The 13,050-nt window shown below is 40.1% G+C and overlaps 1 protein-coding gene across 1 annotated transcript; it reads right to left on the minus strand.

Annotated features, from left to right (window-relative positions):
- Positions 1-2,245: 2,245 nt before the first annotated feature.
- On the minus strand, positions 2,246-9,182 carry si:ch211-262i1.4 (solute carrier family 46 member 2). The gene is made up of 4 exons (XM_060940587.1): positions 8,194-9,182; positions 5,731-5,814; positions 2,849-3,005; positions 2,246-2,498 (listed from the first exon to the last, which is right to left on the minus strand). Exons 1-4 carry the CDS (start codon positions 9,140-9,142, stop codon positions 2,465-2,467), a joined length of 1,224 nt encoding a protein of 407 aa, XP_060796570.1. The 5' UTR covers positions 9,143-9,182; the 3' UTR covers positions 2,246-2,464.
- Positions 9,183-13,050: the final 3,868 nt, after the last annotated feature.

Below are 13,050 nucleotides of genomic sequence, written 5' to 3' on the forward strand. Positions count from 1 at the left end.
TCTATTTTGGGGGTCTTCTGCTTTTTCTTCTTTAGGGTTGGCAAACCAACTTAAAGGTGCATTACCACCACCAACTGGGCTGGAGTGTCGAACAGGAGATATTGGAGGGGAGAAATCCTATATTCTTTTAACTGTTTCTATTTCTTTTAAATACTTGATAATTTTTAGAGTTTTGTTTTCGAGTAGAGTTTTTATTTTGTCCTCGGTTGGTTCAACAACACACTCCGCCATTTTGTTTTTCTCTACTCATGATATATGAGCTGATAGCCTAATAGTAGAGTAGCCAATCAGAGTGCATGATTGCTCATATCCGGTGAATGTGGATAGAATAATTAATATTGTCTGGAAATGTCTATTCATGGTTTAATGTAAACAATTTTAACAACACCACAATGATGAATCCAACATGAATGTTTGATAAAACAACATATACTAAAAGGTGTGTTTGTCCCAACATTTCCAGTAACCTCATCACACATTGTCCCACGTAGTACACTTCATGATGACTGGAGGCAGCTTCCAGGAGTGGCTTTTGCTCCACAAACTGGACATTTCTCCCTCTGTCTCAAAGAAGATGAACAATCTCTTGCTGTTCTGCCTTCAGCACAAGTTATCCACTAACTCCTAAGAAGCAGGGTTTCCCATTGAGTAGATTCACAACCAAAGAGCTATTTGAGGTCGACAAGACACTACAGTTCAGATGCCAGGAACTGGAGAAACAATAGCCTTAATATCCAATGATGAAGAAGAGCTTCAACGGTGAAGCATCCTCAGCTGTGCCGCTCAGGAAGCCCTGTTTAAGTTCCTTCTTAGGGAAGGAGCATTTGTGTTACAATCCCTAGTGGTTGTGCAATTGTCGCTTCGTGTCTAAGTCTCAGGTATCTTCGATGGACTGAGTCATGGTGAATTATGGTGGCTGGAGAGCAGCAGAATTAGTAAACTGGTGGAAAACCCTGTAGGATGCCCAGTGCAGGATTTTAGGTTGTATATCCGGATGCAGGGCAGCTTACTAAAATATTACAAGATTCTACTCTGTGCCCAAAATGCAGCCCAAGCTAAAATAGAGACACCATCACCTGAAATGTCAAAATTGTCTTATCCTTGACTCGCAAGTGACGTCAACGCAAAATAGAAACCTTGATGTCGGCCATGTTGGTGGATATACAAATGCGGGGTCGAGCGACATTCCATACAAAACATAGTCATGCGTGCACAACTCTCTCCACTGCTTTAAGTGTTCTTTTAGCTTTGCCATATCTTTGTACTGTATATGGTTGTGGTCACAACAGTACACGTGACCGTGGCACGTTCCGATTTTTTTTAGAATTCCGTCCGTGATTCAGAAAGAGGGCGAGGAAACTCTGAGGCTTAGTACGGAGAGGAGACGAGCACGGCTGAACAGCATCGGCAGGGCTGATCTAACAGAGACTAAAACCAAACGTGTTTGCAGTGATCATTCTATCTCAGGTGAGAGTCCAAAGCTTTCTCGATAATATCATGGAAGAATTTTATTTCATATTGCTAGAATTTTGCTGTAAAATGAGCGTTCTCTTGTCGTGGTTCACTCAGTCATTGTTATAATTTTAACATGTGTATTATCCTTTCTCTTCTAGGAGCACCAGCAAAATTATATCTCATCTCATTATTTCTAGCCGCTTTATCCTGTTCTACAGGGACGCAGGCAAGCTGGAGCCTATCCCAGCTGACTACGGGCGAAAGGCGGGGTACACCCTGGACAAGTCGCCAGGTCATCACAGGGCTGACACATAGACACAGACAACCATTCACACTCACATTCACACCTACGGTCAATTTAGAGTCACCAGTTAATCTAACCTGCATGTCTTTGGACTGTGGGGGAAACCGGAGCACCCAGAGGAAACCCACGCGGACATGGGGAGAACATGCAAACTCCGCACAGAAAGGCCCTCGCTGGCCACGGGGCTCGAACCCAGGACCTTCTTGCTGTGAGGCGACAGCGCTAACCACTACACCACCATGCCACCCCGCAAAATTATATGATAGAAACAATCCAGACTGGGCACCCACTCAGAGAATGGGCCATGTTTCGTCCAAGGTGGGACTTGATTCTTCGGTAGCCGAACAAGATAGAACGCAATATCTGGGTACTTGATGGTCAGTAGTAGCGTCTTATCTTCAGAAAAGTCTGACTTTTATTAATAATATGGGTCAAAACCACATATATCTATCTTCTTTTTGTATTTAATCTTCACTCGACCATTCAAATCGTGGTAATACTGAGAACATTCAGCATTGTTTACAGGCACGCTTTCAGCGGTTGCCATCCTAATTGCTTTGTATATCCACCATCATGGCGGACGCTCATGACGTAGCACATTTTGATCACGTGGTTGCAAGTCATCTATAGTATTTGTAGTTTCATAGCTAGTTCAGTTCTTTGAGTACAGATTGTTTGTATTTTCCCTGTATACAGTTGTACAGCCTACCCAGTTCTCCTCTGCCTGAACTTCAGGTATCTGAAAACAAAAGTATATAGCATTTGTTATGATAGGATTTTGGCTTTTTTTTTAACAGTATATCAAAGCTGATTATGTTGAAAAGAATTGTTTGCAATACAATTTGTTGCAATCATGTCTGAAGTTGTGAAACGTGCAACAAACATGTTATAGGTTCTTGTTTACATGATTAAAAGTGTCAGATAATCAGAGAAGCCCTACTATTTTTCAACTCCTTTGGTTTAAGTTAAACTCTTTCCTTCAGTTGACCAAATGTTCTCCTGGTACCATCTAGCAGAATTTCAGAGAAAAAAGCAAGTGGTCCGATATTGAAATGTGCAAAACATTTGCTTGTGTAATGGGGAACTCACAGAATCGGTATGACGCTGAGATAGCTGATTGCACAAGAGAGAAGGAAACAGAGGCCGCTGTACCAGTTCAGAGTGAGAGGGTAAATCGAGGTGAAGAGCACCGTAGACAGGAGTTCAGTCACAGCCAGAGCCAACTGTAGACGTCCAAAAACACATCCTAAAATAGGGATAGAGCAGAGTATTTTTTTATGCTTTATGTTCCTCACCTGTTAACAGAATATATTTACAGACAGGTGACAAATTAAAGGAAAAGTCAGCATAAAGTGTCCAGCCACCACAAGCGTCCAGGACATTTTCAGTGCACACTGGCATAGATTCGAAACTTCTTGAACTGGGGTAGGTTTCCTGATAACGTTGCACTTTAAGGCTAAAGAGCGAGTTTAAAGATGCTCTTAAGCAATGAACACCGCGAGTTGGCCTAGTGGTTAGCGTGTCCACTTCTCGATTGGGAGATCGTGAGTTCTACTCACAGTCTGGTCATACCAAAGACCATCATAAATGGTACCTACTGCCATCTGGCAAGGCACGCTGCAATACAGATGCGAGTGGGGAGTCAAACTCTCGTGGTTACCAGAGGACTAGCCCCCCCACTGGAACCCTAGCTATGTAATAGGCAAGAGGCCGAGGGCTATGGAGATTGGCGCCGCCCTATGAGCCACATGGCGTGGGAAGGACTTTGATTTTTGATAAGCAATGAACACTGTCTCTGTATGTGGTTTTCCTGAACTCACTTGTAAGAAGGAGTTGTAAGAGCAACTTTGCTGAGAGCTTTTTTGCAATGCTTGTCCTCAATATAGGCATTAGTAGCTGCTAAAGGCGTTCGTACTGTAGTTGTTGAAGGTATAATTAGTTACTAAATCCAGTCGATGAGGTCACATGGCGTTCGTTTTTAACCAAAAAACCATGTTATCCACAATGGTAAGTTGGCAATGTTCTTCCTTTATATATATATATATATATATATATATATATATATATATATATATATATATATATATACACACACACACACACACACACACAATGTTAGAGGTGCAGAAATGTGTCTTATTTATGACACTAAATTAGTTAATCATTCGGAGTTAAATTTGATTAAAATATGGTGGCGTTAACGTGACATTCCAATATCCATACATAATTCCATAACATACTGAAATATATTCATAATGTTTTGCATATATTTATTTCATAATTCACTCGATGTACTTGCAATGTACATGAAAAATAACTGAACACCAGCAGAACAGCAGCAGATTCAACACCAGTCTCCGCCCGTTGATTGTGAGAGTCCCTCGGAGGCGCATGTGCAGTATGTGTACTCGGCTGTGAAAGAGTGATCCAGGTCCATCGTAAGTTAAGAGCGAACTAAAGTACTACTTTGGCTATGATGTTGTTCGGGAAAACCACGATAGCTTAACAATGGCTCTTAAGAGGCAGTTAAAGATCCTCTTAGCCTTAAGAGTCTTTTGGGAAACCCACCCCTGTACTGAAGGGAAAAACACCATTCTTTGAAAAGATTGGTGTTTTGATGATGGCTGGTGGTCAAAATGTCCCATACCCCTTTTCCACCAAATCAGTTCCAGGGCTGGTTCGGGGCCAGTGCTGGTGCTGGTTCACAACTCGTTCAACTTGCGAGCCAGCTGAGAACCAGTTTGCTTTTCCATAGCTCGCGGGGCTAAGCAGAGCCATGTCATTACGTCGCTGCATACGTCATTACGTCGCTGTATACGTCAGTTACGTCGCTGTATACGGAAGTTACGGCGCTACGTTTGCATAAACCTTGGCGCGAATATCAAAGCAAAATCAACACGGAAGAAGCAGCAGCGGCAACAACAGTAATAATAAATTACTTCGCATTTGTACAGCTGCTGCTTCTCGTCGCTTAAAAATGGCGATCTTTCGCGGTCTTGTTATTGTTGTTGGTCTTAACAACTCCACCCCCCCGCTGATGTAAGTGGTTCTTTCCTCTGGCCCAGCAGAGAGTTGGTGCTAGCCTGGAACCGATTTTTCTGGCCCCAGAGCCAGTTCTTTGTCAGTGGAAACAGAAAACCCGGTTCCAAACTAAGCACTGGCCCCGAACCAGCCCTGGAACTGCTTTGGTGGAAAAGGGGCACCACTGGTGTTCAGTCGGGTTCTCATGGCTCATGAAAACAATCAGTGAGCCCTCATGTCTTGTGGATGGGGATGGACTTATCCTGGAAGAGACCACAGCCATCAGGAGAGAAATGCTGCGACTTGCAGCGACCCTTTCCTCTGTGAGGACAAGTGGGCCTGAACCAAAGTCCAATATGCACCCAGAGCACATCAGAGACACTGTGTTTTTCTATTAATTCATCATCTGTACTGTATATTAGAGGATACTTAATAAACTATAACATGTATCAATATGTCTAAGTATATTTCTTGTTTTCATGTCAGACTATAACATATGAAAAACAAAACTAAAGTACTTCAATTGAAGTTGTTCCAACAGAAATCTCATTTGCAATAATAATAATAATAATAATAATAATAATAATAATAATTCCTATTACATATAGTATTTCAGCTATATTCATGGTTGCTTCTTTTACAGTTAATGTCATATTGCATATTTTATCAGTATTGTATGGACTTTTTTATGACTTCTTAATTAATTTTATCTACCTTAAACGTTTAAACATATGCTATACTTTCATTTCCACTTTCATTTTCTCACTGAACCCTTTTGAGTCACATGTGGTGCAATATACCAGTCATGTGAAATATTGCTGTCTGCTTTTACGTAATAACTTGCTGTAGAATGTCATCACCCTGGACTTATTTCTTTCAAATATAGTTTATACGTGGGGATTTTTCCATTTGTCACAACTAATCTGCTTCTTGTTTCATGCCTCAGTTACCATATTGCTGTGCATCCAGAACTTTGGAAAGCATCGCTCGCAGCGTTGGCATGGGAACACAGGCAAACATCATTATCCCTCGTGCTGTTAGGCAGGAAACAGGTTCATGGAAAAATATTAGGTAAGCATCAGTGGTTTGACTGGGATAAATAACCCTGAATACAATATTGTTCTCATCAACTGAGCAAATACTCATAGTACAGTACCAGTCCAAAGTTTGTGCACCCCTACTCATTCATAGGTTTGTCTGAATTTTGTATTTTCTACATTGTAGAACAACACTGAAGAAATCAAAACTATGAAATAACATCTGGAACATGTATGGAATTACTGTATGTGGTAAATAAAAAAGTGTTTAAAATAAGTGTCATATCTTAGATTCTCTTAAAGTAGCCATTGTTTCCTTGATAATGCTTTGTACACTACTGGCATTATCTTACCCAGCTTCATGAGGTAGTTACCTGGAATGCTTTTCAATTAACAGGTATGCCTTGTCAAAAGTTAATTAGTGAAATTTCTTGCCTTCTTAATACATTTGAGATCAAACAGTAAATAATAAATAATAAAAATACAGTAAATAGCTCTATTGTGAAGAACCGCTCAACTAAGTAAAGAGAAATGAGATCCATCATTAATTTACAGTGGTATGCAAAAGTTTGGGCACCCCTGGTCAAAATTGCTGTTACTGTGAACAGTTAAGCAAGTTGAAGATGAAATGATCTCCAAAAGGCATAAAGTTAAAGACGACTCATTCCCTTTATATTTTAAGCAAAAGCAATTTTTTTATTTTCATCTTTTACATTTTCAAAATTACAAAAAAGGAAAAGGGCCCGAAGCAATAGTTTGAGCACCCTGCATGGTTAGTACCTAGTAACACCCCCTTTGGCAAGTATCACAGCTTGTAAGCACTTTTTGTAGCCAGATAATAATCTTTCATTTCTTACCTGGGGGATTTTCACACATTCGTTCTTGCAAAAGGCTTCCGGTTCTACAAGTTTCCTGGGCTGTCTTGCATGCGCTGCTCTTTTGAGATCTATCCACAGATTTTCAATGATGTTTAGGTCGGGGGACTGTGAGGGCCAGGGCAAAACCTTCAGCTTGGGCCTCTTGAGGTATTCCATTGTAGATTTTGAGGTGTGTTTTGGATCGTCGTCTTATTGTAGGACCCATCCTCTTTTTAACTTCAACTTTTTTACAGATGGTGTGATGTTTGCTTGCAGAATTTGCTGGTATTTATTTGAATCCATGCTTCCCTCGACCAATGAAATGTGCCCTGTGCCACTGGCTGCAACACAACCCCAAAGCATGATCGAGCCACACCCATGCTTCAGAGTTGGAGACGTGTTCTTTTCCTGGAATTTGGCACCCTTTTTTCTCCAAACATACCTTTGCACATTGTGGCCAAAAAGTTCTATTTTGATTTCATCAGTCCACAGGACTTGTTTCCAAAATGCATCAGGCTTATTTAGATGTTCATTTGCAAACTTCAGGCGCTGAATTTTGTGGCTAGGACGCAGAAACGGTTTTCTTCTGATGACTCTCCCATGAAGGTCATATTTGTTCAGGTGTCTCTGCATAGTAGAACAGTGCACCACCACTCCAGAGTCTGCTAAATCTTTCTCAAGGTCTTTTGCAGTCAAACAGGTTTTTATTTGCCTTTCTAGCAATCCAACGAGCAGTTCTTTCAGAAAGTTTTCTTCATCTTCCAGACCTCACCTTGATCTCCACTGTTTCTGTTAACTGCCATTTCTTAATAACATTACAATCTGAGGAAACAGCTACCTGAAAACACTTTGCTACGTTCTTGTAGCCTTCTCCTGCTTTGTGAGCATCAATTATTTTATTATTCAGAATGCGAGGGAGTTGCTTAGAGGAGCCCATGGCTGTTGATTTTAGGGACAAGTTTGAGGGGTCAGAGAATTTATACAGCTTTGAAATCTGCATCATCTGACCTTTCCTAACGAAGAATTTGAACAAGCCACAGCTCAGTAAGCTAATTAAGGTCTGGAACCTTGGTAAAAGTTACCTGAGAACTCAAATGTATTGGGGTGCCCAAACTTTCACATGGTGTTCCTTTTCTTTTTTCACTCTCCAATTGTACAAAGCAAAAATAATACAAGTCTTGCAGAAAACGCTGAAAAGAAATGTGTCGTCTTTACCTTTATGCCTTTTGGTGATCAGTTCATCTTCTGCTCACTTAACTATTCACAGTAACAGACATTTTCAGTAAGGGTGTCCAAACTTTTGCATGCCAGTGTAAGACATGACGTGTCTTTTAGTTAATAAAAATAAAGAGAACCACTGAATTAGAAGGTGTCCAAACTTTTGACTGGTACTGTAAATATGTGCGATAATGAATTACATGAATGATAATGAAACTATAGTATTATTATTTGCCAAACAGCAGTGTTTCAGTCATTTTGGAAAAGGATAAGCTTAGTTTATCCTGTTCACCTCACTTACCCATGAAGTAGACCCAGCTTTCCACTGTGAATGCCATGATAGCCATTCCTGTACAGTTGGACACGATGCCAAGCAGAGACAGGGCCACATCTCCTAGCACACCAGATAGCACCAGCACCCCGAGGAAGCTGCTCAAATACATGGCGTTTGTGGCTGCGCTGCCATAACCAGCCCACACTGAATCCCAGCTCAGTGGAGGCTTAAGCACATAGAATGTGAGAACATCCTCTGCTCCAATCATGCCCAGATCAAACAGCACTATGGCTGATATCAACAGCCCTACTGCGACTTTGTCGGTCCTCTCACCACTTGAAAGCAGCCGCTCCTTCTCATCATCGTTTTGTCTTGAACTGGAGAGAAGAAAGACGGCATGAAAAAGCGATGCCGCAGTGAAGAGCATGGCAGTCGTTAGCAAGACCAATCCTTGATGTCCTAACTGGTACACATACCCAGATAGCAGACCACCCAGCACCCCTGCGATACCAACACAGAGGTCCACAACGTTGAGTTTTAAAGTGCGGTGCTTCTCCTTAGAGCTGAGTGAAGCCAAAGAAACCACACCAGCCCAGAAAGCAGGAGGACCTCCGCTGAGGCCATACACCATGGATCCAAGAAAGAGGAACTCCACAGGTAGATTGTAGAACAGAAAGACAAGCAGGAAGCTCATTCCCAAGAGAGAACCCAGCTGAGGGATGATAAGAAACACTTTAGGTCCCTGGCGGTCTGCGATGCGTCCTAGTGGGAAGCTGGAAAACATGGCCGCCACTGCCGAGATAATGGAGTGGATGAGGAAGAAGCTTGAGGAAGCTGCTTGGGCTTGGTCAGGATGTCCATCTGCTATTTCCAGTGAGCGTTTATACACTGTCAAGGTGAGAGCCATATCAAAAAAGGAACTGCCCAGTTTGTGCATAACCACCACAGGTTCCACTAAAGTAAAAAACCTCGCCATTATACGCGTCTGGAAGATCTTGCAGTGTCTTATGGATGATTAACCTTGAAGATATTTACAAAGAAGTGTGTTCAAATCAGATATACTGTCCAACCTGTCGAATGTATGCGACAATTTTATCAGGCTTTTGATTCACCTTGGAAACAAGAATAAGAATAAGTGATACTTTAGGCTTTGCATATTCCACACCACATAAAATATACAGTACACACATTCAGTCATTAAAGATACTCTTGTTCTTCTTTAATCAGAAATGTGGGGGGAAAATAATAAATAATTATTTATTTGAGAAAACAGTACATACCTGCGGTAGTCTCTTTCCCTTTCCTGATCTCCTTCTTTAAATGGACTGGAATGATACAAGTAAAGGAGCCAGTTTACAGGCTGAATGTCTCAAGGTGTAATAGACAGACAATGATTTTACAAATATCAGTAGAGAAGAAGGAAGTTGTGATAGTGAAGTGAAATTGCAAGAGAGGGAAAATATGGGATGCCCTCGATATCTGCAGAACATGCAAAATCTGAGCTGCATTGGGGAGCTGCCAGCATTAGGACTCATTATTGCCTAGAAATCTTATCCCAAACATCTAACATACACTGTACAAACTGAACAGGGCCGAGTTTCCCAGAAGATTCACAGTACAGGGATCATCACGAAAGTGCATATCACGGGTAAATTCAGGAGCAAGATCAATGTAATTCTCCTATTTTATATTAAACTTTGGTCAAATATCTGTCACATTTTGCATTTTGTGCAATTTTTTTACCTTGTGCAATACCAGAAAAATTCAGTTGAAATCAAGCCATTTGGGGCAAATTGGTCCGCCTCTGAAAAAACTTGGCATTTGGATTTCCCGGGAAACATTGATTTTCGTGACATCATCTGCGGGACGCCTGCCTCTGAATCCTACGTCAGTGCTGGTTTGTTTATGAGAAAACGACCTGGTGGTTTTCTGCAAATTTCTTCAACGTTATCACGTAATTATTAAAATGGTTAACAGATGTATCGTAGGAGGGTGTAGCAACACCAATCTTGATGGGATTAGTACTCATCGTTTTCCAAAAGACCGGACAATGAGAGAGAAATGGGAGCGCTTGGTGTACACAGGCTGTGCACTGAAACCGTGCAAAGCTCGCGCAGCCTGCTGGCGCTTCCGCAGGTGACGTCACGAATCTGGCTCCAGACTCCCTTGGGATTTTTCCAGACGCGTTTTGTTATTTTATTTTTTTCTGCTGTTGACAGATGGCCATGTGCAAAATTACCCTTCTGGATGAGTGTGTAAAGGGACATACTTTCATAGAAAAAAAAAACAAAATTGGTCCAAAATATGTCCTTTAAATATCAGGATGAACAAATAGAGTGGATAGTGTTTTTTAAAAAAAACCCAGTAGATATCATAATCAATGCTTTGCCAGTTGATTCTTTTTTTTTTGTATTGAATTTTTTTTAAAAATTACATTTAGTTATACAAATTAGTTCTCATCGAATAAGCATAAATGCCATACATAATAAAACCAAAAATCAGTTCTTTGAATTTTAGAATATAAAACTGAACAAATGTTTAGTTATTAGTTTAAATTCTTGTTACAAGCTTACTATCATGATGCACTTATCTCTGTGTATAATGTAGAAGACCAGCGTTCATGGAAAACTGTCTGTGTGAAATGTAACAAGTCACACATCCTTACCAGCCCCATTACCTGTTGTTTTTAGATTAACACTCAAATTTTTTTCTATTATTGCATTGCATTTTAATATATTAGCGTATCTATCCATCTTCTTTGTTTCATTTACCGGGCCCACGGTAATTGGTGTAAACTGTTGTGGTGACCCTGCCTACATGTAATCGTACTTATTATTTTGCTTTCTTGTACATGTCATTTTTAATTATGTTATTAAGGTGAAGCTCAATAAAATAAAAAATAAAATTTCACTGTTAAGATACACTCCAGAGAAAGTCTTAGAGCAGTTTGTTGAAAAATCAGAATCAGAATCAATTTATTGTCCATGTACCAAGTACAATTAAATTAAAGCTAACCTTAAAGTGCAAGATCACATAAAAATAGAACAAGACCACATAGGAATAGAACAGACAAAACACACACCACACACACACACACACACACACACACACACACACACACACACACAAGACCACATAAACTAGAATAGTACCCAAAACATACAACACACACAACATACATACAATAAAAAATAAATAAATAAAATAGGTTATTGTTTACACAAGAAAACACCATAGGCTGTTATAAAAAAAAGTTTGTTTTGTTGTGATTTTTTGTGCCATTTTTCAGTATAACATCTAATTTAAATACAATATTTATAAGCATTTGGGAATTTCCTAAATGCTTAATATTATTTTAAATAACAATAGGAATGAACTTTTTTATTGAATGAAATTTAATGAATTTGGTTCTGAATATAGATTTATTTATTTATTTATTTATTTATTTAGATTTTGAGGAAAATTATTTAAAATGGTATTAAAATACTGTACAATGTCATTTCATGTTTCCTACCATGTTATAAAGTATATAAAGGAAATTAACCTGTATATAATGACCATAGATATACCAGGAAACAAGCTTTTCAAGGATATATGACATGATATAAATGCAAACAAACAAACAAACAAACAAACATTCTTCTGTTGAGTTGAAATTTTTATTAAAAGAATAATTTTAGCTTCAAAGAAGACATTATAAACAAGTGTTGCCTGGCAAGACAAACCTCGCCTGGTAGCACTTATGATGAATATGAAGGAAGAAATCGTGAAAAAAATAGGTACCCTATGGGTCCATGTGGCTCCTGCTTATAAATAAAATAGTTTTCTGATCCCATGTCCATACAGTAAATATAGCATATATACAGTGGGGCAAAAAAGTATTTAGTCAGCCACCAATTGTGAAAGTTCTCCCACTTAAAAAGATGAGAGAAGCCTGTAATTTTCATCATAGGTATACCTCAACTATGAGAGACAGAATGGGGGAAAGAATCCAGGAAATCACATTGTAGGATTTTTAATGAATTAATTGGTAAATTCCTCAGTGAAATAAGTATTTGGTCACCTACAAACAAGCAAGATTTCTGGCTCTCACAGACCTGTAACTTCTTCTTTAAGAGGCTCCTCTGTCCTCCACTCGTTACCTGTATTAATGGCACCTGTTTGAACTCGTTATCAGTATAAAAGACACCTGTCCACAACCTCAAACAGTCATACTCCAAACTCCACTATGGCCAAGACCAAAGAGCTGTCAAAGGACACCAGAAACAAAATTGTAGACCTGCACCAGGCTGGGAAGACTGAATCTGCAATAGGTAAGCAGCTTGGTGTGAAGAAATCACCTGTGGGAGCAATTATTAGAAAATGGAAGACATACAAGACCACTGATAATCTCCCTCGATCTGGGGCTCCACGCAAGATCTCACCCCGTGGGGTCAAAATGATCACAAGAACGGTGAGCAAAAATCCCAGAACCACACGGGGGGACCTAGTGAATGACCTGCAGAGAGCTGGGACCAAAGTAACAAAGGCTACCATCAGTAACACACTACGCCGCCAGGGACTCAAATCCTGCAGTGCCAGACGTGTCCCCCTGCTTAAGCCAGTACATGTCCAGGCCCGTCTGAAGTTTGCTAGAGAGCATTTGGATGATCCAGAAGAGGATTGGGAGAATGTCATATGGTCAGATGAAACCAAAATAGAACTTTTTGGTAAAAACTCAACTTGTCGTGTTTGGAGGAGAAAGAATGCTGAGTTGCATCCAAAGAACACCATATCTACTGTGAAGCATGGGGGTGGAAACATCATGCTTTGGGGCTGTTTTTCTGCAAAGGGACCAGGACGACTGATCCGTGTAAAGGAAAGAATGAATGGGGCCATGTATCG

This window comes from Neoarius graeffei, chromosome 15 (genome assembly GCF_027579695.1).
Source record: "Neoarius graeffei isolate fNeoGra1 chromosome 15, fNeoGra1.pri, whole genome shotgun sequence".
NCBI lineage: Eukaryota > Metazoa > Chordata > Actinopteri > Siluriformes > Ariidae > Neoarius > Neoarius graeffei.

Bases quoted from the DNA above. Each gene is read 5' to 3' on its own strand.
- si:ch211-262i1.4 (XM_060940587.1), bottom strand. From the start codon at position 9,142: ATGGCGAGGTTTTTTACTTTAGTGGAACCTGTGGTGGTTATGCACAAA. The intron at 5,815-8,193 runs GTAAGTGAGGTG...CCTGCCTAACAG, and splicing joins AAGCTGGGTCTACTTCATGG to CACGAGGGATAATGATGTTT. The intron at 2,499-2,848 runs GTGAGTTCCCCA...TTTTGTTTTCAG, and splicing joins CTCAGCGTCATACCGATTCT to ATACCTGAAGTTCAGGCAGA.